The sequence below is a fragment of the Chelonoidis abingdonii genome, chromosome 1 (assembly GCF_003597395.2).
Source record: "Chelonoidis abingdonii isolate Lonesome George chromosome 1, CheloAbing_2.0, whole genome shotgun sequence".
In the NCBI taxonomy this organism is placed as follows: domain Eukaryota; kingdom Metazoa; phylum Chordata; order Testudines; family Testudinidae; genus Chelonoidis; species Chelonoidis abingdonii.
The window spans coordinates 117,609,330-117,634,550 of record NC_133769.1 but is presented as its reverse complement, the minus strand read 5'-3'; the positions used below and the strand labels follow the sequence as shown (position 1 = coordinate 117,634,550).

The 25,221-nt window shown below is 43.4% G+C and overlaps 1 protein-coding gene across 2 annotated transcripts in view; it reads right to left on the bottom strand.

Moving 5' to 3' along the window:
• Nucleotides 1-25,221, bottom strand: part of ADIPOR2 (adiponectin receptor 2) — a 76,043-nt gene that overhangs the window by 36,117 nt on the left and 14,705 nt on the right. Inside the window, exons 1-2 of one of the 2 annotated variants that reach the window (XM_032796741.2) lie at nt 18,214-18,438; nt 5,419-5,638 (exon numbers count right to left, since the gene is read on the bottom strand). In XM_032796741.2, coding sequence (XP_032652632.1) covers nt 5,419-5,565 — 147 coding nt within the window. In that variant the 5' untranslated portion in view covers nt 5,566-5,638; nt 18,214-18,438. Of the gene's footprint in view, nt 1-5,418; nt 5,639-18,213; nt 18,439-25,221 lie in introns of those variants that run through there. The other variant, XM_032796740.2, reaches the window with a different exon arrangement.

The window sequence follows — 25,221 nt, the reverse complement described above, 5'->3', positions numbered from 1 at the left end:
TGTAGCTATGCCTAATGTCTGTGGAGCCCAATAAAAGTGTGTGCAAACAGCAAGAATATTGTTAGGGTACGTCTATATGGGGACATTCAGAAAAGTTAGACAAATTAAAGGTGTGAAGCTAAAGTGCATTAAACTCACGTGGACACTCTAAATCAGTTACAAAAAGGCCTAACTGCACTTTTCTTAATCCCCCTACACATAATTAAGGAGTATGTACTGAGGCACAAGGAGCAAGCAGCTGCCTTAATAGACCAAGATGGGCATATGATGGCAGACTACCAATCCTACTAACAGGCTTATAAAATGCCTTGGTATAGTACTATACTTGGCTAGTGTGCATGGGTAACTCATATCTCTACTGGATGGTGTTGTCTGGCAGTGTCTAAGCACCACACTTTTGATAATCAAAAGATTCTTCTCAATTGAGCTTGAGAACAATCTGTGCTTTTGGAGTGGGCAAGCCACAATTATCTCTAAAGTCAAAATGAAGCTTCACAGAGCTATTGGGTACAGTAAACTGACAATTAAGTTCTAGATGACCAATATTTTACTGTATTCAATGACAAAAAAAAAGACTACATTAACAGAGTTACCATTTCTTGGTGGTATGCTGTCTCCTCGCAGAGTGGTGAGATCAGCGAGAGCATCCAGGTAATGAATTCTGCCCTCCCATTGAGTTAAGTTTGGGGGGGACAGAGCTCTCCCTTAAATAGGTGAAGATTCAAGAACCACTGTTGCCTTCCTAGTGTTAAGGCAACCAAAACTATTCTGGCTCCTCTTGTTTTATTCTTTATCACTCCCTGGATGAGAGGGAAGGGTGGAAAAGGAAGAGAAGACTTTCTACAGTCTAGGACAGGGGTGGGCAAACTAAGGCCCCGCGGGCTGTTTAAAGCCAGCCTGTGAGCTCCAACCGGGGTACCGGGTCGGGGGCCGCATCTCACAGCTCTCAGAAGCCGCAGCATGGCCCCACTCCAAGGGTCAGGGGCTGCTCTACGTGTAGGAGCCAGAGAAGGGACATGCCACTGCTTCTGGGAGCCGCTTCAGGTAAGCGCCACTTGGAAACTGTACCCCTAAGCCTCTCCCCATGCCCCAATCCCCTGCCCCAGCCCTGATCCCCCTCCCACTCTCCAAACCCCTCGATACCAACATGGAGTACCCTCCTGCACCCCAAACCTCTTATCCCTAGCCCCACCCCACAGCCCACACCCCCAGCTGAAACCTGCACCCCTTCCCACACCCCGATCCCCCTCCAAATCCCTCAATCCCAGCCCAGAGCACTCCTACACCCCCAAACTCATCCCCAGCCCCACTCCAGAACCCTCACCCCCAACCAGAGCTCTCACCCCCTCCTTCACCCCAACCCCAATTTTGTGAGCATTTGTGAGCCACCAGACAATTTATATTCCCCAATGTGGCCCTTACGCCAAAAAGTTTGCCCACCCCTAGTCTAGGAAAAGGCATCTTATATGGAGAGAATGTTTTGTCCTGCTCTTGAGCAGAACTTGTACAACTGTGCAATTATGTCTGGTCAGAAACATACCTGTGTTCTGGTATCCCTCCACCCTACCCCGCCCCCTTCCAGGTTGAAGATCTTATCTACCACCGCTTTCTTTAATGACTATTTGTGAAGTTTCATTATCATTGTCCTCAGCTGATCTGCCAGGCTGTTGTCCTTACATGCTAGATATAGAGCAACAAGGATAAATGTTGTATCGGATAACACCCAACCCCACAGCACAACTGCCTCTTTGCAAGTTGGGAAGCGCACACCCCTCCCTTCTTCCTGTTGTTGTTGGACAATATGACAGTGATGGATTACTTGTACTACACCTTGTTCTTGCCCTTTGATATTTATACATAGTTTTTTTCCCCCTTGAGAATTAGAGTGACTTAATTTATTAAAATGCCCTCCCCCTCCACATTGGAGGTGCCCAAAGTGATTGTTGATGGAGGGTTGAAAGGTACCCCTCAGAATGCTGAGACAGCCATGTCAAGCATAGAAATATATTTCTTCACATGGTCAGCTATGCAAACGTGCAGTCTGCATTTGGTTTGTAATTAAATGCCAGACAATGCTGCAGACTCATCATCCTGAGCAGAGTATAACATGAATGAAGCCATGAGCCTGTGAGACACTAGCCTCGGTACATGGACACACACTGCGAATAAATGTGCTTAGTGTGGACGCAAGCACTCGACTTTATACAATCTGTTTTAAAAAACTGGTTTCTGTAAAACCAGAATAATCTCGTAGTGTAGACATACCCCCAGAATGAATTTCTAAGTGGGATTTTGACAAAGCACTGCTATGGCAGAGCCAAGCTCCAGAAATCTTCCTGGAAGAAAGAACTGCTCCTTTAAAGGGAATCCTTTGCATATGTAGCAATAAGGATTTCTTGATTATCTTAAGAACTAACTTCTTCAAAAGGCACATGTCAGCTATGTCCTTGGAAAGGGCTTCTGACAAGATTTAAATAAGGATTAATAAATATACCCTGGTGTCTTAATGACTGGCAACTGCCGATTGGTACTTTCTAAATACCCAGAAGGCAGCAGATGATCAAGAATTTGTACCGAAGTGATCTTGTCCAACCGGGGGGAGGGGGCGCGGGGTATTTGTGGTGCCTGGTCTGAAAGATACGGAAGTACACTTCTTTCAGATACAAGTTCCTGAACAGGGATGGAAGGAGGGGTGGCGAAAATCAAACTGAGTGGCATAACTACATTTTATTGTATCCAGAATTTGTTTATCTGACATTATGGAAAGTAATTTGGCCCTGCTAACAGGAGGCAAACATGGAAACTAAGTAAATGGATCCCTGCACTTTGGCTCTAAATTCAGAGGCAGACACTAACAGTCTCAAACCAACTGTACTTCACTCTTAGACCTTGATCCGGGAGCAGAAATTGGAATTTTGTACAGTGCTCTTCATCTATCCCTGAAGTACTAGGAGCTAACAATGGACTTTTTCCTTGGGTACAGACCCCTTAGATGCATCAGATATGGGAAGTTTTGTGGCCAGAGCTCCCTGCAAAAATAAGACTCGCATACTGTTCCGGCTCCTTGCAAGCACTTGGGTAAGAGCACTGCAGATAGAGCACCTTGTAATGGGCATCGAATGTTAGGAAGACTACTGGACAAGAGGCTCATTTACTGAAGTCAGGTATTTTAGCTTTTGAATCTGCCACGAATCCAGTAGTTGGAACCAAAATCTGAACTAACTATACAAAGCTAAAAATAAGATTTAGAAAAAACCAAATAGGAACCAACATCAAAATTAACATTAAGAACAATATTAGCTAAGGCACAGATTTCTATAGAGACATGGGTCTGATGGATATGGAGAGGTTCACCTCTGTCTGCTGCTGTAGCTGAATGGAATCAACATGGCAGATGGTGCCTTTTACACACTCTCCCCCTCAGAGCATTCCCAAGAATGCAACGGCAGGCAGGGGGTAAGAAGGGCACTCGAGTCCTCTAATAGGCTATACTATGAGAAGGTTTCACCATCTGAGTTGTACCAGACGGCACATCCCATGAGTGGGAATATACAGAGGACCCTCAAAGAAAGCACATTTATATACGGCCATAGGTTTGTGCAGTACCTCATTAAAGAGAGGAAATGATAAGTGCTGCTGAGCCAAGAGAAGAAGCACAAGAGCATTCACTATATAAAGCTAAATAGTTAAATGTTTTTCCCCACTGTAAAGAATGGTGGGTATTATGATTTTATTCTAACTTCTACCACCAAACTAAATAAGATCTTTTGGCAAGTCACTTCATTTACAGTGATTCAGTTTCCCCACCTGTAAGATAGCCACTATTTTCTTGGAACATGGGGTAGCAGCACTGCTCAGGTTTGGCCCAGCTGCCTGCTGGGGACACAGGAGCTGCCACTGCCCACACCTGAGATGAGTGGAGGGTCAGGCTAGCTCTCAACCCCCAGGCCCAACCCAGCAGGACAGGAATTGCCATTGCTGGGTAAGTAAGTGTGGGGTAAGCTCACTCACAAGCCCCAGTACTCCATCTTTTCCTCAAGCGCTGGGATTAGGGTTGTAGAGCCTAGATGAAAGGTGCTGCTACAGATAGTCTGGGCCTCCTCGGTGAGGAAAAGAGGCCAATGCTGGCCTGCTACGATTTTCAAGAGGTAAAGCTGAATTTCATTTGTTGGGTTGTGTTTTTGTGTTGTTTTTTTTTAAAATCAACAATTATGGAGCAGTTACATTAAACCCATGATTTTTCTAAATTTACTGTGACTGCACCATGATTTTTGATGAAAATCCTTTGACAAATCTGAAGCCCTAATAATTAAAACACTAAAAATCAGTCTACATCTGACCATTAATGACTGCAACATTAACACTAGACATTGACTGAAGCTGTGAAGTTAAGTCTATATACACACACACACCCCCTTTCATCTGCGTAAAGACAAACATACACACACATATATATATATATATATATATATATATATATATATATAGGACCATCTACACAATGGCAGGCAGAATATTAATTGTATTATATTATAGAGCCAGAATCCTAGAAGTTCTCATGAGATACCCAAAATACTTTCTAAGTATATAATTGCTAAAAAAAATTCTGTATCAAACAGATTTTGCTTATTTACAATCCTTTAGAAGAGCAATGAACATTGGCTGTTTTTCACTCTTGTTGCAGGGATATTTTAAGCTGAATTCAGTACGCCTCTACAGTTAACTCTGTACGAACAGCCAATTTGTAGCCTAGCAGCAGACTGAATTATGCTTCTGGACACACCCATCTCAAACCACAGCATTTCTGTTTACAGACATTATCAGCAAGGCACAGTGCCAGTGACAGGCTGATTTTTCTACACTACCCAAGTGGTCCCCATCTTCCAAGGACAATGGAGTAGCATGAGTCTTCGCAGTCATACAGCTGTTAAGGTACAGAAAGGAGCTGCAGTTCTATTTCTTCCGGGACAATATAAAATCTTTAGCTTATGATGAAGAAACTCATCTAACATGAATCAATTCAGTTGACAGAGCATATAGCTTAGTTCCACATATTTGATGTGCAGGAAGTTTACATATATGTTTGTTCTTAGAGCATATTGCCTATTTCCCACTCACACTCCCTTTCCCACGTATACTACACATTTCACATACGTTTCTACTTTATTATAAGAGTACAGACTTAAAAACAGATTATAGACTTAGGGCCAGATTTTTAAAGGTATTTAGGCACCTAGTGGGCTTTTCAAAAGCACCTAGGTGCCTAAATCTCATCATTTCAATCCCATTTAGAAGGGGCCTAAATATCTTATAAAATCTAGCCCTTAATTCATACATTCCAAAACAATTATGCAGCACCTAAGAGTCAAGTCTCATTTATCCAGAGTCATTCGCAGAGTTTCAAGATACCCAACTTACCTTTTGCAGGTCCAAGGATAAAGCTGGCTCCTCAGAGTGGTCATCATCATAGTTTGACTGTCTTGCACTGTCGGGCATGTGTCCTTTCCTGAGCCGTAGGACTGGCTCTGGAATAACAGTGTTCTCGAAATCCGTTAGTTTGTTCATGAGACACTGGGGGCCTTCTCAGAGAGATTCTGCTCCCTCTTGTGGGATGGGTTTTGAAGACAAAGCGTTGTCCCTGAAAAGCAAACAGAGTTTACATAGCTGAATTTGAGAGATTCTAGAAAGTTGGTTAGGCATATGAGACACAGTTACCTGCAGGGAGATTTATCCAATTGATGCCCCTGCTCTTACAGGACTATCTGCGGCACCTCTTATTAGATGAGACTTCCATTTGTACTCATATGTAATTCTTAACCATTTCTCTGGCTCTGGTGTCCTTTAAAAGGTAACAGAAAGAATGTTCCTTTCAAAAGCACTAGCTAATATGTTCCCCAATATGACAGTCAGTCAATTCACAACATAAAGCTAAAAAAGTGTTTAATAAAAATTTGTTTTTGAAACAAATACTCAACATGGATACTATGGAAGTTCTTTCTAGCTAACTCTGTACTTTTAGACAGACAACTAAACAACCATAAAAGACACACTATAATCTTTAGAGTATTCCTTGGCACATGGCAGGCACAAGACAGAGTTCCAGCTCTTATTTACATTAGACTTCTTCGGAAATCTCCCTTTCTTACACCAGCAGTAGTAATTGTCTCTCCACTAGGGTTTAGGCAGCAATTGGTGTTTTTACCACCATGTCCTATAGACCTGTTAGGCAAAAACAATGCTATGAGTGCCTGCTGCCATGTCATAGCCAGAGTCTTTGCTTCTTTCTGGTCCCCAAGAGTCATTTTCTATCCTCTCAAGATTGTTAAGAACCATTCCTGAAGTGAAAAGAACAGGAGTACTTGTAGCACCTTACAGACTAAACAAATTTATTTGAGCATAAGCTTTCGTGGGCTACAGCCCACTTCATCGGATGTATGCAGTGGAAAATACAGTAGGAAGATAGATATACACACAGAGAGAGAACATGAAACAATGTGAGCGATTACCAGCGGGGGGGGGGGGGGGGGCCCACACAACTTTGTAGTGCTAATCAAAATGGTCCATTTGCAGCAGTTGAAAAGTTGTGAGGAACAATGGGGTGGGGGGGGGGAGAGAGAGAGAAACATGGGGAAATAGTTTTACTTTGTGTAATGACCCATCCACTCCCAGTCTTTATTCAAGCCTAATTTAATGGTGTCCATTTGCAAATTAATTCCAATTCACCAGTCTAGATTAAATTACCATAAAGTGAGTGCACAACTGGTTGAAAAACTATATTCAAAGAGTATTTATCAATGGCGGTTTGCTATCAAACTACAAGACTTGATGTGTCCTTTCTCAGGTCTGTCATGGGTCCAGTACTACTCAAAGTTTGCATTAAGACAGGAGTGGGCAAACGTTTTGGTCCAACAGCCACATCTGGGAATAGAAATCATATGGCAGGCCATGAATGCTCACAAAATAGGGGTTGGGGTATGGGAGGGAGTGAGGGCTCTGATTGGGGGTGCAGACTCTGGGGTGGGGCTCAGATGAGGGATTTGGGGTATTGAAGGGTGCTCTGGGCTGGGACCGAGGGGTTCATAGGCCGGAAGGGAGATCAGGGCAGGAGCAGGAGCAGGAGCATGGAGAGAGGCTCGAGGGTGCAGGCTCCAAGCGGTGCTTACCTCAAGCAGCTCCCAGAAGTAGTGGCATGTCCCTCTCTCACTCCTGCGCAGAGGCGTGGCCAGACAGCTCCGCACGCTGCTCCGTCTGCAGGCACCACCCCTACAACTCCCACTGGAGCACCAGAGGGGACCATTGGAGTGCGCAGAAGCTGGAGGGGGGCCATGCCACGGCTTCCAGGAATTGCGTGGAGCGGCCCCTGATTGAAGTGCTGGAGTGGGGCAAGCCCCAGACCCCGCTCCCGAGAGGGAGCTCAAGGGCCGGCTTAAAATGGCTGGTGGGCCCATAGTTTGCCCACCCCTGCATTAAGGGCTTGAATGATGTAATACAGAGTACACTTATAAAATTTGCAGTTGACACCAAACTGAAGAGGGTTGCAAGCACTTTGGAGGACTGGATTAGAATTCAAAATTACCTTGACAAATTGGAAAACTGGTCTGAAATCAGCAAGATGCAAGTCAGTTAAAAACAAGGCAAAGTACTACACTTAGGAAGGGAAAAAACAAAATGCACTACTACAAAACGGGAAAGTATTGACAAGGCAGTATACAGCTGAAATGAAGCTGGGCTTACAGGTGATCACACACTGAATGAGTCAGAGTGACGCTGCCACAAAAGAGTCAAGTTTCATTCCGGGCTCTATTAATATGGTGTGTCATGTGTAAGAAATGGGAGGTACCTGTTCTGTTCTACTCAGCACTAGTGAGGGTTCAGCTGGAGTACTGTGTCCAGTTTCGGGTACCATGCTTTAAGAAGAATTTGAACAAACTAGAGTCCAGAGGACAGAAACAAAAATGGAGAGGTTTAGAAAATATGATATATGAGGAAAGGCTGAAAGAACTGGGAATGTTTAGTGTACAGAAGTGAAGACTGAAGGAACATAAGTCTTCAGGTATCTAAAAAAAGAAAATAATCACTGTTCTCTTTACATGTTCACCAAGGGTAGGATAAGTAGTAAACAGCTTTAGTTTGCAGCAAGGTAAATTTAGGTTAGATTTGGGGGAAAAAGGTTTCTAAATACAAAGATAGCAGCACTGGAACAGGTTTCTTAGGGAGACTGTAGAATCCCCATATTTGGAGATTTAAGAGTCAGACAAACACCTGTCAGAGATGGTCTGCGTATACATAATCCTGCCTCAGCACAGGGGGATGGACTAGACAACCCTCTTGAGGTCCTTTTCAGCCCTACATTTCTATGATTCTATGTCCACAATAAAGTTTCAAATGTTTAGGTATAAGAGATTCCCATACTCCCATCTGTGTAGAGTTGGTTATATAGTGCTTACTACCCTTCTGTATGTAAGGCGAACAGAACAGAGAAAGAGCAGATTAAAATCTATTGTAATAGAGACAGCTAAAAATTCACTTTCCTAATAGAACTTTTCATGTGAGCAATTACTAGTTGCCACATGAATATCTGATCACAAATGGGAAAGAAAGTGGGCTACAGTCATGAATAGGAAGGACAAATGAGTTTTATTAAACTGTGGCCCACACTGAGTAGATGAGAACCCATAGAGCAGGCGTTGGGAACCTTTTTTTCCTATCAGGGCCATTGACCCGAAATAAATAAATAAAATAATAAATAAACAAACAAATAAATAAATAAAAGCGATCAGTCACAGGCCACACAAAAATAAAAAGCAAGGGTCTGATCTAAAGGCTATGCCATTGACTACCCTCGCCTTTGGATCAGATGCTGTGATGCGGTTCTTGCCCTAAATTAGCCCTACCATCCCCTGGTGCTGTTGCATGGCTCTCCTCTGAATTCCCCCGGGTTGTCAGTATATTTCTGGGGGGCCCAGAGACAAGTGTAGGATCCCCAGGAGGGTGGCGGGACCCAACTCCTCAGAACTGGACCAAGAGGGACTGTCCTCTCCCTGCTCCCAAAACAGGAAACTTGGGTGCACCCCAACTTCAGGTGGGTGGGCAATGATGGGGGAAGAACAGGAGAAACTGAGGCCACCTCCCCCTGAGCCCCTCCAGGAAGCCTTGCAGGGGGTGATGGACCCAGCAGTCCCAGCCAATTGGCACACATCCAGCTCCAAGAAGAGACGCTGCTCTCCAGCGGCAGTGGTCCTGTCCCACCACCCCACACCAGGCCTAGCTCCCCAAGGGGAAGGCCTACCTTTTGAGTATTCCTCTGCTGCCACTGGGCCGTCTGCTCACTCGCCCTACTCCCAAGGGCAGATTAACCACTAGGCAAAGGGGGCATGCCCCAACCCTGCTTCCCAGCTGGAGCACCGGCAGGTGGAGCAGGGCAAGCCCCCGAAACCACTCTGCAGGCTGGATGAAATTAAGCAACAGGCCAGATCTGGCCTGTGGGACACAGTTCACCAACTCCTGCGCTACAGAAATATATTTAAGTAAACATGATAAGGAGCATCTGTTTAGTAGGTCATAGTTAAAACACTGCCCCTCCCCCCATTTTATAACATTAAAATGCACATGCTCACCGCCAAGTCTGACAGACTCAGAAAGTGAAGAGATTATAAGTGTCTCATTAAAACACATAGAAACATCTTCCAAAAACCCAAGTGTCTTAATGTTAGCAACAGGAGTGAACATGGCTGTGAACAGACTGTAGAACTCAAGTTTAGAGCCTCCACAATTTTTTGTGGCATTCCTCACTGGAGATTCCATTTAAAGAAAAAAGGTTTGCAGTTGCCATGATACAACCACTGAGAGATCAACCCTTCTCAGTGACTTATTCCGATACCATGGCGATAGCCACAGTACAAGAACCTAGACAGATAAACTAATGAGCTCCTGCTACAGCTAACCCAGCTTCAGAAAACTGTCTACAGTCAAAGAGCAACCAAGATGTGACCTCCCAAGATTAATTGGAGCTTATAAAATCCTGTCTACACTAATATTTAGCAAAAGTTTATTACACATGCCAGGTTCTACTTATGGCATATAAAGACACAACACAGTTAATACTCCAGTAGTAACTATGGTAAGCTAACATGTCACCTTTGGCAGTAGTTTTACGTGATACACGGTTGCCTTCCTGTAACCAGGACACAATTCTGCAGCATATTTCATACCCTTTACGCAGTTTAACCAGACTTGTAAATTAGTGGATGTAAATATTCTGCCTAGCGTGGATGCATGTATTCAGACAAAGGTGTCTATAATCAATCTAGCTTCTTCCCATATACTGGCACTAATAAGCTGTCACTGGTCTCGGGCCCCCTCTCTGAGCAGATACCAGTCTATTGCAACTGGATCCAACTGCTGAATCCTACTTACTGCTAAGCCCCACTAGGTCTGGGTAGTGACCAATCACAGTTCCTAGCTCTGGGGGTCTCGGGCACACTCCCAGATGCAGACACTGGCATCCTTCTTTGGCTGTGGGGTCCCACAATCTGGCCGTGTCAAGCCGGGAACCAGTGCCTGAGCCCCAGTAGCTTAGACACATTCTCCCCCAGAGTCCATCTGGCAGTGGGAGCTCTAGATTTCTAGTTAACCAACTGAGGAACAATGAAGGAGTGGCAGTAAACAAGTAACACAGGCTTAAGCTTGCTCTATACTTAAAAACTTAGGCTGACATAGCTATGGTGTGTAAGATCACATAAAAAGTCTGTGCTGTGTGTGTCCCTGGGGGAGGGGCCACTGCCTGTGCTGTGTGTATCTGGGGGACAGGGGGTAGGGAGAGAGAAGAGAGCATAGAGCTGTGGCCCCTGCTCCTCTGCCATCTGTGACTATTGCGCTGCCTCTACCTCACCACGGAGCCATCGCCTAGCCTTGCTTCTCAGGAGCCTCTTGCTGTCCTGTGCAGGGGAGAGCCAGACCCAAGGCAGATCTGGATGGGGGTGAATGTTGCGGTGTCCCCCTGCCCATTGTGTGCTCAGGTAGGCAGAGCACACCCCTAGCCCCCTCCCATGTCCTGTGGAGACACCCAGAACCTGCCCCGTGTGTTGAGGGCAGGGGGGGAGAGTCAGCTCAAGACAAGCCTTTGGAGCTGCTCAGGCAGGAGAGGCGGCAGCTGCTGTTCTGGACCTCCCTGCTGTCAGGATGTCACCCCACAGCTTCCCCCTGCACCTTGGATGAAGTTTGCAGCAGTAGGGAAGATGCTGCCCCTTCCCCCCACCAGTGGCTCTGGCCTCTTTGTGGGCTCACTGGGTCAAGTCTGTGCTGCAAGTAAGTGACTCATGAGGGGACCCAGGCACTCATGTGTTGCCTCGAGTGCCCTCCCCCCAACCCTGTATGAGTCTATCTTCCAGACCCCAGCAAACCCCCTCACTCCTGCCACCCAGCATGGGACAGAGGCTGACTTCTTGCCCTCTGTGTTTGCGCCTTTGCCCAGGGTACTGTCCCCTCCATGCACCTTGGCGCTGCATTCCCAGCCTATACGTAGACAATTTATTGGGCAACTAGGCCAAAACTAGCCCAGACTGGGCTACTTTAAGTGACTTTGGGCTATTAATGCAGTAGAAATTTGGCAGCCACTTTTGCTTATTTCAACCTTACCACCGCTTTGCTGGTATAGGAATACCAGTATACTATATCAAGTCCTCTACTGGCCCCAATCTTGCAAAGTCACACCTGTTATGTTACCCATGGCCTGGTTATAATTTTTGGTACTGGTAGAACTATTTCAGTTTAGGTTGAGGGAAAGGATAGTTATACTTCCAACTGAGAGATAGTTACACTAGTACAACCCTCTTAGGTCTGGTCTACACTGGCCGGGGGCGGGGGGAGGTGTTTGAGAATCAAAGATACGCAACTTCAGCTATAAGAATAGCGAAGCTGAAGTCGACACATCTTAGATCAACTTATAATCACTTACTTCGCGTTCTCGCAGTGTGGGATCGATGACTGCCGCTCCCCCGTCGACTCTGCTTCCATCTCTTGCTGAGCTGGAGTTCAGCAGTCAACAAGAGAGCGATCTACACTACACCCAATAAATCGATCACTTCCTGCCAATCCGGCGTGTAGTGTAGACATACCCTTAGTGTGGATACACAGTTATATCGCTAAAAAGATACCTTATGCCTAAATAGTTTATGCGACAAGTCTGGGTCAAACTATGAACGCCATGTTTCGAGACTGTTTGCTGATTTTAACTTTTGCTCAGCGTTGAAAGCTCCATGTTGGGTTAAAATATCCAGGTGGTTTTGAAAACTGGTTTCATCTTGACAGGGTCAGTCTCTTCTAGATATTGTATGCTCATGCTAGATTCTACTGGTATAAACTGCACCCACACAGTAGCCTTTTGCTGGTAGAGGGATATTGGTCCCAAATCACATTCCTGATCAACACAGCTATGCCAGAAAGAGTCCTAGCGTAGACCTGGCCTGCTTGGTAAATGGCTGTGTTATGGGAGGGCGGGGGGGAGAGATGCTGGGTAGGAAAATTTTGGGAAGATCAAACACCTTTTATCAGTACCCAGCATCTCTTTTCTCGCATAACACAGCCATTTACCAAGCAGGCCAGGTCTACGCTAGGACTCTTTCTGGCATAGCTGTGTTGATCAGGGATGTGATTTGTGACTAACATACCTGTACAAGCAAAAGGCTACTGTGTGGGTGCAGCTTGTACTGGCAGAATTTAGCATGAGCACACAAATCCACACTAAATCCAAGAACGTGGAAGTTGAGCAATTAAAGAAGTGATTTTCAGTCTGCTTAAATTTGTTTTGTTGTTAACATTTAACTTCAATTACTAACTTTTGTAGCTAAAGTCTGAGCTCTTGCACCTTACATAAAGGGGCAAGATTGTTGAATCTTTACATATAAGCCTCCCAATTAGATGTCTTCCAGCAAAATCAGACTCTATACTCTTAATACTTAAAAGTAAAACCAAGCAGGAAAAAAGCTTTTAAAAATCTTTACGTTTTCTTTATACATTATAAAGGAAAAAAAGGTACAAGACCAATTGTTAAATTCTTTGGAGGTCACTTTTAACAATCTGGAACAAATAAAAACCATGTCTCTCTCTCACCCCTGCTCTGCCCCCAGATAAAGAGGCACATCTACAAAATAAAGAGCTCTGCCTCCAGTAAATGGACAGTGTGTCCAAACAGCTGCTTTTGTAACCTGCAAATTGTCAGCGGACACTGTGGGCTGAGCAATTTACAGCAGGCTGTGCAGGCAGGCAATCAAGCACGTTCAGAAGCATTCAGACCCAAAGAAAGGGGAAAACCATGGACCTGTCTACACTAAAAATGCCTCTAGCTGAGGGGACCCAACTATATTGTTACCCCACTCCCACCCCTTGACAGGTGGGCAAATTGTATGGCAAACTGGATCTTCAGAGTTTTATTGGCACCTCATGTCCAAAGTTAGTCAGTTTGGGAAAGCCTAAATTAATGTCTTGTTTACAGTACAAATTGGAGGACTGCTGTAACAGTTATACTTTGCTGTACACTAGACCCAAGAGACTAAAGTTGTGTCATAGAACAAGATAAAAATGGGAAACAGACATTCCAATTTCCCCCACACTGTCTCACCAATGTGCCTCAACCCAGGCCTGTGGGGACTTATTCTAGAGAAAGAGAAAAGTTCAGTCTCTACCTTTGACTCCCTTTTGATAGTAGTTGAGATAACTAGTTGTGATAATCTCCTCTGGGAACCCAGAACTGTAAGCTACTGTGTTACTCCTCTGCCTGAACAAGAGCGACGAGATTAGACTGACTGTCAGCTCCCTGCCACACCAGTCTGTTCGGTTCACCAGAAAAAGCCAAGATTCCGCCAGTATTAAACTTGGCCTGCTGGCAAATAGCAAACCCCAGTTAACTCTCACTGGATACTCAGAAATTAAATTTGATGGCTCCAAAGAGACCGAGCACACACCAGCCTTTTAGATTAGCAGAAGACTCACCCTTTACTTCAACATAACAGCACTAACAGTTTACAGTAAAATTAAGAATAAGTTTATTAACAAAGAACAGAGATTTAAGGGACACCAGGCAGAATAAGAGAAAGAAAAGGTTACAAAAAAAACAAATATTTACACATTTTCTTGTGCCTAAAAGTGAATTCTAACAAGCTAGATCTTTGACTAAAAACAATTTTTCACTAACAGCAACTATCAACAGTTCCTGCCCTTCAGGCCAAAAGGATCCATGATTCACTGAGTGCTGCTGGTTATCCATCACTTAGAGGAAATAGTTAAGGGGTTCTCTCCCCCTCTTTTTGTAGTCCAGTACCAGTTACGGTGGATAACATTCAATGATTTAAAAAAAAACAAAAAACAATTTTTTTTATAAAATGCTTTTGAGGAAAAGCCTATCTAAAAATAGTTTTAATTAAGATACATTTTAGCTCAAAACACATCTCATTATGGAACAGGGATTATAAATTCTAATTCTCTAGTATGAGACAATATATTCATGTAATGTTTAGTAAATGAGTTCCAATAGTTCATGGATTAGGGACCCAATCTTATGGGGTTCCAGGGACTTCTATATAGATTATTTAGGTTCATCTTTCTATCTACCCAATGGGACTCAGTGCTCAGTCTAGAGGATACCATCAGAGATGCTTAGTTTTGCAGTTCTCAAACTGTGGATTTGTCTCTCCTGAAATAACATGCTTGTTAACAGCAGACATGTTTTTAAATAAAATAAATAAATAAATGAGAGGTGAGAAATAACAGACCTCAACCCTATTGTTCCTCTGCAAATTTGTATACACAGAGTCAATCCTTTACCTCTCTCTAAAAGTGCAGTTTCAACAAGTTCAACGAATAGAAGATTGTTGGAGGCGGAGTAGATCTGGACAAGGAAAAGAAATTTGGAGCTAATGTGAGAAGGGAGAGACATATGTTTGTTTTGTTAAATTATATGTTTGCTGTTGAAGAAAAAAATCCAGAATACTTAACGTTGTTTTAGTTAACTAAAACAATTTAAAATGTCTGTCTGGTGCTGTTCTCCTCCTAATACAGCATGGCAAGAAAATCCTCCAAATATTAATGATTAACCTGTTGAATTGGACATAGTTCACTCCCAATGACTTCATAAATATCTGCTTCAATTACCTTTAGTAAATGAAATAACCAAACAATCATTCATTTTCTGATATAGCTGTAAAACTAATCTGAAAAGTTTCCAAAATAAATCACTTTAAAAAATGTGTAGTGTGTACCTTCTAAAAATGAAACTTACATCTATCTCCGAGTTGTGAAGAATATGTATTAAGTTTATAACAACCAACAAGAATGCACTTTTATGTAGGAAGACTTGATTTAATCATGGTTTTCTGACTAGTGATTTAAATGATTATTTAAATCAAATCCACCATGAAATAAACCTCAGAAGAGGGGCCTTCCTGAACTAAAACAGCCTGTAAACGTACTGACGCAGAATGGCCCAAGTTGTTATCCATTACAGAGGAGAAACTCTGCCAGCAGGGTTGTCTCATGAAAGGTGGATCCCAGCTTTCTGAACTGAACATGTGGATGAGAAATACGTTATAAGACAGGAAAGTAAGTTGTTATTAAGTATAGGCTAAATATTGCATTTTTTCTTTTTACCTGTAGCCTTATGTTTCTACACCCTTGTATTTGCTTTTATTTGAATCTCTATTTCTATCGTTAGCTCTGTTAAATAAACTTCAAACTGGTTTTACTACAGACCCGTCTAAATGCTTTATGCTAAGGAGAGTGTAGAACTGAGGTGAAACCAGTGAACCAGGGTGCACTGCTTCCATGCAGGCAGAGGATTCGGTGTATATTATATGCATTCATAAGATGAGGGACTGGTGACTCAGTGTAGGGTATTCACCCACGAAAGCTTATGCTCCAATACGTCTGTTAGTCTATAAGGTGCCACAGGACTGTCACTTTTTAAAGTGGGTTGTATAAACAGTTAGCCTACAGAGGGAAAGAGAAGGGCTCATGAAACCCGGAGCAAAGCACCTGAGTTGCCAGCAGCTGGTGGCTGGGGAGTTTCCCCTGGGAGGTATATAAAGGTCTCCCCCACCACCCAAACTACTGTAAGCAGGTGGAAGCGATTCACTCTGGACACCTGAGGTAACTAAAATTGTCATAGTGCAAACACGCTCCCTCCGATTCATTAAAGAATATCAGCCATTTCCTCACTGGAAGACAGTGTCTGGATATCATCAGATTAGGCCTGAATAAAGACTGGGAATGGTTGGGTCATTACAAAACCTAAAAACTTAATTTCTCCAATACTAAAATTTCTCCCTACTGTTACTCACACCTTCTTGTCAACTGTCTGTAATGGGCCACTCTCTTACCACATCAAAAGAGATTTTTTTCCTCCTTTGGCACTCTGCTGTTAATTGATTTCTCATTGGTAAAGCAACCCCCATCCTTTCATGTATTTCTACCTGCTCCTGTACTTTTCACTTCATGCATCTGATGAAGTGGGTTCTAGCCCACAAAAGCTTATACCCAAATAAATTTGTTAGTCTTTAAGGTGCCACAAGGACTCCTTGTTTTCACACAGCCACATTCACTCTGGTCTACAACTTTGCCACTGGACAGAAAGATCCTAAAGGTTCTGTTACTTCAGTCAGAACCAAGGTGACAGCAATACTGTGGAAACAGATTTGTTCTACACAGAAATTGTACACTTTACAGAGAGCGGACATGCAAACCATCTTAAAAATACCTTATACCAAGTTTGTTGAATTACCAAATGAAGGCACTCAAAACAATTTAAGAGCGTCCCCACACAGGAGTTGCAACAAAGTAAATCAATTTAGAAGATTTAGTCAAATGGGTGCAGTTTCTGTATAGTTTCAGTTAGTGGCTACTCTTCCACTTGCACACTAGCATTCTTCAGAGAAGAAGAATATAATCCATCTCAGGAAGATTTGATTTCCCAAACTAACTTGATTTGGGAAATTGAGAGTTTAGAGGCAATGCCAGTTGACTTTTTTTAAGCCTCCTCTCTGCTCTGCCTCACTCTTCAGAAGTAATACTGGTTGCAGGGACAGCAATGCATTTTACCAGCACAAATCTAGTTATGAGAGCTAGGACCACTTTGATACTGTTAACTGGTTCCCAAGCAAAACATTAAATTAATCCTTTATAGCTTGAAGCTTCCACTGTCCTGCCACAGAGGGAGCAGGACCCTAGTATGTGTGTATATATGGGGGCAGGGGAGGAGGAGAAGAGGTGGGAAAACAAGAACTTACTTGTTCTGGTACATAAAGGAGTTATGCTAACAAGCAGCAGGTAAAGTAACTAGTTCCAGGACTTCATGCATTTATCAGTCTACCTCCAAACCTCTGTCAGTCACAATCATGTTGTCTACTTAAAATCTAAACAATGCACAACCTATTAGTTAATTTTTATTTTTTAACATGTTCTGATGAGGTGTCTGAGCAATTCACAAAGATAAAGAAGTCTTCTAAGTGGCAAAAATCTAGAATCACCAATTAAATCATCCAAACAAGTCAACCAACCTACCTCACTCGCTGCTCAAAGTGCTCAACAAGCTCAAGAAGGAAGGAAACAGCCCCAGCCTTGCCTAAACAGATACCATAGATGAATTTTGGCTTAGCTTAGGTTCAGGAAGGCGCAGTTCAGTGTTGTGAGCACTCAGTGAAGAAGGCCCATAGGACAATCAAATTCCAGCTCCTACCGATCTCGAGTACAGCAATGGAAGATAAAGCAGAAGGTGCCTCAATGCAGATAGGCACAATATTTAAAGCTTTATTTCAAGTCAGTGCTAGAGTAAACGTGATACACAATCCGTCCCTTTTATTCCACCATCTCCCATCCAGTAAGGGCTTTCGGAAAGGGGGTATAACTCCTTGCATCCATCCACTCAACAAAATTTCTATTCCAGTACAGTTAGAAGTATCTAACTTTATTACTACTGTTTGTGAGATCACAGTTCTGGCAGTAGGAAGTCTTATAATAGATCAAATGTAGAACTGTGTGGTACTGTCTACACTAACCATACGTATTAGAACACAAACATCTCTAATTGTACCCAATAGCCATAAGATTCTGAAAAGCATTTCTAGTATTTATAGTTCAAGCAAGTGGCAATATACTGTCCAAAACTCTGGAGCAGTCCACAGCAGGAGCAGCAAAAATAGGAGATTTGAATATTGAGATTGTTACCTCTAGAAGAGAGTTCTGGCTGCCACAGCTCCCCAGTCTTCAAAGTTGATATGTCTCGATTCCCTACCCAAACTTCTAATACAATAACAGATCGGCAATGGCATCTAAATGTAGAAGGAACGCCTGTGGTGTTTTATCTCACACTATCCATCTGTGGTTTTTAAATCGCACGATAAAAAGCTTGAGAGATCACACAGGAGAAAGACAGCTTCCTCAAGTATGTTGAGGAAAGAGAATAAAACTGAAATGAAGCAATGTAAAAAAAACAACCACCACACACCATCTCTAATCTGTTCAAAGTGCAAGGGGTGGGAGTTTGGATTTGTCTACTAGACAAACGCCACAGGCATGGAACACAGAATGAACAAGGAAAAGAGAATAGATTGGATAAGCTGCTGAAAAGTCATTTTCCCTACATTTTAAATACTCAGTAGCTGAGCCCCAGTATACAGAGATTTTTTTACTGGTATAACTATTTGTCAGGGCAGGCGTTTTTCATTGTTTTTAAATCAACATGGTTATACCAGCACAAACCCCAGTATGAACAGTTCTATTAGTACAGGGGTAGTCAACAGGCAGACTGCAGGCCAAACCCAGACCACCACCTTTGAGTCGACCGCAAAGGTCAAATGGGCTGAAGCCATGCCAGGGCTCGAACTGCACCCACTCCCCAGCGCAGGTCTGCCCCTCCAGCAGGGGGTCAGGAGAGTGGGCTGGGCTTCAGGGCACAGTATGTCCCTGGGCCGCTGCTTGTGCAACCACAGCCCCACCAGCTCCATTCTCTGGCAGCTGGCAGCACCGTAGAGATGGAGCGAGTGGGCCACGTGAGCAAACAAGTAGGCGCTGGCATCCAGGTTCAGTGAGTGAAGCAGCAAGAGCCACTCTAGGCAGGGTGGGCAGAAGGCTGGCAGGCAACAGGGGCAGCTGACATCACAGACCCACCAGTGGGGGGAGGGATAGCTCAGTGGTTTGAGCATTGGCCTGCTAAACCCAGGGTTGTGAGTTCAATCCTTGAGGGGCCATTTGGGGGTTAGTCCTGCTTTGAGCAGTGGGTTGGACTAGATGATCTCCTGAGGTCCCTTCCAACCCTAATAATCTATGATTCACACAAATTTTTCATGACTACACAATGTAGGGAGAGCTCAGCTGTATGATTGATAAGCAGCTGCAGCACAGTGATAAGGTATGTAATTCTGGGAGAACAAAAGCAAAATGGAGATGTTGACCCTCACTGTCAACGACTAATGCTGCAAATTATATTTGTTTGCTAAATTTTGCATAACATGGATTAGACCAAAGGCAAAGTCTTCAATGAAGACTGGAAACACTCAAGCAGTTGCAGCTCAGGGAATTGGATATGGAGCAACAGTGTAACTCTAGCACTGATAATAGTTTTGTTTATGTATTAAAACATACTTTAATTATGAAATAATTGTGAAACCGTTGATTTGTACTTGCTCAGTTTTGTTTTTCAGATGGGAGTGGTTTCCTGGATGGTTTTGGAATGGATTTGTGTTGTAATAATAAGGAACATTATATGTAACTGGAATTACTGGTTACCACTCTAGAGTTAAGGTTGAGCCAGAAGTTTTCAGTTTAACATGCCTTTTAAACTTTTTTTTAAAATATGAGTCTTAATAAAATAGCAAGAGACACGCAATGTCAGTTCTGATTTGATACAGAAAGAATCCAGAAGTGTTCAGCAAAGCTACAAAAATAGTTCCAAAATGGGTTGCCTCAACTATTTTCAGACAGACATTCTTTGACAGGAAACTAAAGCACTCTTGGATATGTTCTGTGCCGATTAATAAAATAGTAGTTCTACATTAGGTCCTGTTTCTTTGTGTCATGATTTTTCACTTTTTCTGCCATAAAGAAATGTGACAAGCCAAACCACTGAGTGCAACAGTGATGCTGGAACAGCTGCTCAAGCTAAAAACTCAATCTGGAGGCATATGTAAGTGAGAAGACTTCCCCATCAAATCTCTCTGTAGCCTAGGAGAAGTTCCCTGAACTTGGAAAGAGACCGATTTCAAACCTTACCCTTACTAACTAGATTATAATCCCATGTACCTCACTATTATTATTGACCAAGGCCATGAACTCCAATCTGTTTTTAATAAGAGGCATGGGAAAAAACAAGGACACAATTCTCTGTAAATTATAGCATGACATACAGGTATCTCATGTTTCAGTCACTGTCATCATCTCCTTCCCACACGTGACTTTGTAGACCTAACCAATGCAGTACATCAAACCCATCTCAAAACACTAGGAAATTAGCTGTCACTAAGGTTTAAGTTGAAACAGGATGCACTCCACCAACTCAAAACCTAAGATAAAAAGACTTCTCTGAACTCTGTGCCACTTTCACATTGCACAGAGCAGTGTTTTGCAATCTTTTTGCTACAAGTGACCAGCTTGCTGCCTTCCTAAACTGTGTCAGGGAGATCTTAGGGACCAGCACCAATCCACAGACTGGTCATTGGGGAGGACTAGGGGGACCAAAAAACACCACCACTAGCCTCGAGCACTCCCACACTTCATCAGGCTCTCTCTGCAACCTGCACACCAAAAAGCAATATGCACACCAACTTCAAACTTGCACTCTAGCACAAAAGTTTACTCATAAGCTCAATACTGTTTAGGAAAAACAACTTCCTAAATATATGCAATGTGTGACAGTCAGATTTGAGGAATATGAGGTATGCATTGCTTTTTGTGATCTCTTGGAGGTCGAAGTGAACGGTTCTAGAGCAGGGGTTCTCACTCTCTCTCTCAGGACCCCCTCAACATGCTATAAAAACTCCAGGGCACAGCAGGGGGGCGCCTCAGGCCAGGGGCCTTGAGCATAGGTGTAGTTTGACTTCTATTTGAGCGGTACAGGAGTCAGTGGGCCTCAAACCACCCCCGTATGGTAGGGTCCAGGAAAAGAGTGCCACCTCCACCCCCTGACTCACCTCAGTAGGCCACCCAGCCTCTGACCTGGCCAGGGGGTGGAGAAAGGAAATGGGGTGGGGAACTGTGGAGCCATCCCCAGGACTGCCTGCTCTTGCATTGCAGTTGCGGGGGGTGAGGGGGAATGCCCTCCATATCCTCACCTCTGCTCATGGGCTCAGGGCTTCTGCCCCACAGGGAGCACCAGGGCTCAGAGATTCAGGCCCGTGCCTTCCAGCTTCAGCACCAGGGCTCAGAGATTCAGCCCAGTGGGGGGTGCCAGGGAGGTAGCACCGCAGATTGGGGCTTCAGGCCTTTGCCGGGCACCAGAGCTTCAGCCCCATGCCTCCCAACTTCTGTGCCTCCCTCCCGCCAACCCAGAGCTGAGGATCACGGTTTCAACCGTGGGGCCCTGCAGCCCCTTTGAAAGGGCTCATGGACCCCCCCCCCCATTGAGAACTGCTGTTCTAGAGCAGGGGTCCCCAACGCGGTGCCCGCGGGCACCATGGCACCCGCAGGGGCATCTTACTGCGCCCGCATCCTGGGCCCCGGGACAGCACCCGCCGAAATGCCGCTGCGGCATTTCTGCGGCAACGCCTCTCGCAGATGCTGTTTAACGCCGAAAAGCGATGTCATCGAGAGGCGTCGCTCCCGAATTTTGGCGGCAATACCTCTCGCCGATGCCGCTTGCCATCGACAAGCAATGTTGGCAAGAGGTGTCGCCCCCAAATTTCGTAATTGGCAAACGGCGTCAGCGCCAAAATTCGGGAGCAACACCTCTCAATGACATCGCTTGTTGATGGCAAGCGATGTTATCAAGAGGCGTTGCCACCAAAATGCCGCCGAAATTCAGCGGCATTTCGGCAGGTGCTCCACTGCCGCAGTGGTCCTTCGGCTGGCACCTGCCAGCCAAAAAGGTTGGGGACCACTGTTCTAGAGTATTATTAGCAATGCAGTGAGCAATGTGAAACCAATAAAGAATGTAAGAGATTACTTTTCCTCTAACTTATGTCCATGCGTTTCAGGTTTTGAATAGATGGGGGTTGCCCTTATGCAACCTTAACTGCCACTAACTGAAGTTTGTATGGGTTTGTATTAGGGACTGCAGTATCATTGGAGTTGCAAAGTATATAAAGGACTTATTAAAAAAAAAAAAAAAAAAAAAAAAAAAAAAAAAAAAAAAACACACACACACACACACACACACACACTTACTTGCAGGCCAAATTGAGACCAACTTTTATGTATATCCTCACCTCAGTCCAGGAGAGGGGAGTAAAAAGATGAACTTTTGAAACAAAGCAGAAAAGGACTATATGTATAAATCTCAGAACAGAAAAGGAAAGTTGGAACAGAGGTGACAAGAGATTACTAAAAACACAAATAATAATGTAGTAGTTTGATAAGTACCAGTCACATCCCTATCTCAAATTCATACAATAGGTTTCTCACCCCAGCAGTCAGACCACTGACGATGGAAAGCCTTGGTACTCTCAGTATTCCAAAAATTCAGCTAGACTTATCACTATACTGAAAGGAGAATGAAACCTTTAAGCTAAATTGTCTGTCCTTCATGCTATTCACCAAAAGAGCCTGACACTTTGTCTATATTCCAAACAAAGGACTCAACTGACTACCAAACTGATTTCATTCTCCTCGCAGGCAAAACTAGTAGAATGCACTTCCTGTGACTTTCTTTAGCAATCTGTATATGCAGTCAGTGTAACATTCTGACACACACCCAATTAAATGTCACATCCCTTAAAAAAGTATGACCTCCAATTCAAGATCAAGAAATCCACATACTCTATAATTCTCTCCTTTTTCATTATGTTTGCTGACTCACTAATTTGAGAGTGCCAGTAACTTGTAGTCACAGTAACAATACAGCCATTAGGCAACATTCTACTGAAAGACAAATACAAATGGGTGTTAAGTCATCCCCAAGATGTCACCATTATTGCTAGACCACAGACAGTCTCTCAAGTTACACATCTGTAGCAGATGTTTACCTACTACCAAGAGCTACTTCTCTCCTAGAAGGGACAATATAAAGTTGGTCTATCCTATATGATCATCTCATTTTGTTTCTCCTCCCCCTACCCGTTGCCAAGGGCACATACATGGAAGTTGCTCAAGTATTCCGCTTATTTGAATGGATGACATTTTAGTATGTTTACTGATATGTGCGGAATGTCCTCCCAAAGGGCAACATTATGTGTTATTTATAGTACATTTACAACTTTAGGTGATAAAAACTCTTAAGTGTGGCTGTTGGGATATAGATTGCGTATTGGTAAAGGTATTAGATTTTGGAATTTCATCTTCTGTAGGTCTTCAAGAAGTTATGTGAACAGAACATTCATGAGTCTAACTGCTAGATAAATGTTAAGGGATTTACATGAAGAACTACTGAGGCAGAGAGAATTAGTCATGGAGTTTGTAATCATGTCTTGTTTGTTGCAACAACTTTACTGTGATGTGTGACAGGAGATTGATTTGGACTGTCTACGTTTGATACAACTATATTAAAGAAAGAATCAGCTGAAAGGGATTGGTATCAAATAGCATGAGAAGTTCTCTTCATACACAGACAGTGTATTGTACAGTCACTGAATTATAGAAATGTAGAGCTGAAGGGACCTCAAGAAATCATCAAGTGCAGTCCCCTGAGCTAAGGCAGAACTAGGCAAACCATCCTAGACCACTCTGACAGGTGTCTGTCCAACCTGTTCTTAAAAGACCTCCAATGATACTGATTCCACAACCTCCCTTGGAAGTCTATTTCAGTACTTAACCTGTTCTTTTCCTATTTTGACTTCTACGCCTTCCCCTTATTAAATATTAAATTATGTTAAGTATCTGGTCACAAACAACTTTAATGCCTATTTTGCTTCAGTCTTCACTAAACACCTCAGCCTTCTTCATGTCATCAGTTATTAGCTCTCCTTCTCCCTTAAGTAGAAGACCCACACTTTCCTTCATCTTATGTATATAAAGAAACCTCTTATTGTCTTTTATGCCCCTTACTAGGTGTAACTCATTTTGTGCCTTACCCTTTTTGATTTTGTCCCTACACGCTTGTGCTATTCTTTCGTATAGCTCCTGAGCAATTTGTCTGTGTTTCCACTTTTTGTAGGATTCCCTTTTGATCTTCAGGTCATAAAAGAGCTCCTGATAGGAAGAAACCAATATGGCCCTTTCCTTCCCACTGGGACAGTTTGCAAGAGTGCCTTTATATGGTCTTCTTCAGAAAGTCAGTCAGTTATCTCTCCTGAACTCCTTTAACCCTTAGAAGTTCTTCCCATTGGACCCCTAGCTACCTGTTCACAGTTTGTTAAAGTCTGCTTTTTTGAAGAATCCCTGCAACAACTCCAAGACCCTGCTTTCCAGTTCAGAAAGATCAGAAGTAGACTCAGGTTACCCACATGATGTATTAGTAAGGTCTGCACTATCAACCCTTAATCTCAGAGGATGTACTTAGGATTTATACTAAAAGAATGCACCAATCTTGTGCATCATCTCTGTTCCCCTTGTATTGAGCCTTTCATGCCATCCTTCCAAAGTAGTTACTGCACAATGAATACAGTAGAGTATTGACATACCTGATTATTCAACACCAGTTGAGCAAATGTTAACAGATAATCTATATCAGAGATGGATAACATGATAGGTAGAGTTTTCCCTTATGACAGAGCGAAGGAAGTACCATAGCTCTGACATATCAGAACATACAATAAAAGCACAGTTTGAACATAAATTTTACATCTAGAGCATAGAGCTAACACAAACATACAACATATCTTAACTGTCTTGGCAGCAATCCACCTCCAAATGAATGCTGATCTTTGGTGTGATTATTTCTTTCCTAGTCTTTCCAAGCTTTAACACATTGCTACTACTCCTTTAGCCCTCCATTCCACACTGGCACAAGATTACCAGACATCCATGAGAATCCTACAAAAAAGGAAAGGAGGTCTTGGTATGTATGCACTCAAAGTGACCACAGAGAACAAGGTTACTAGTAAAATGAAATAACTGGCCCTTTATGGCAGATGCAAAGTATCACCA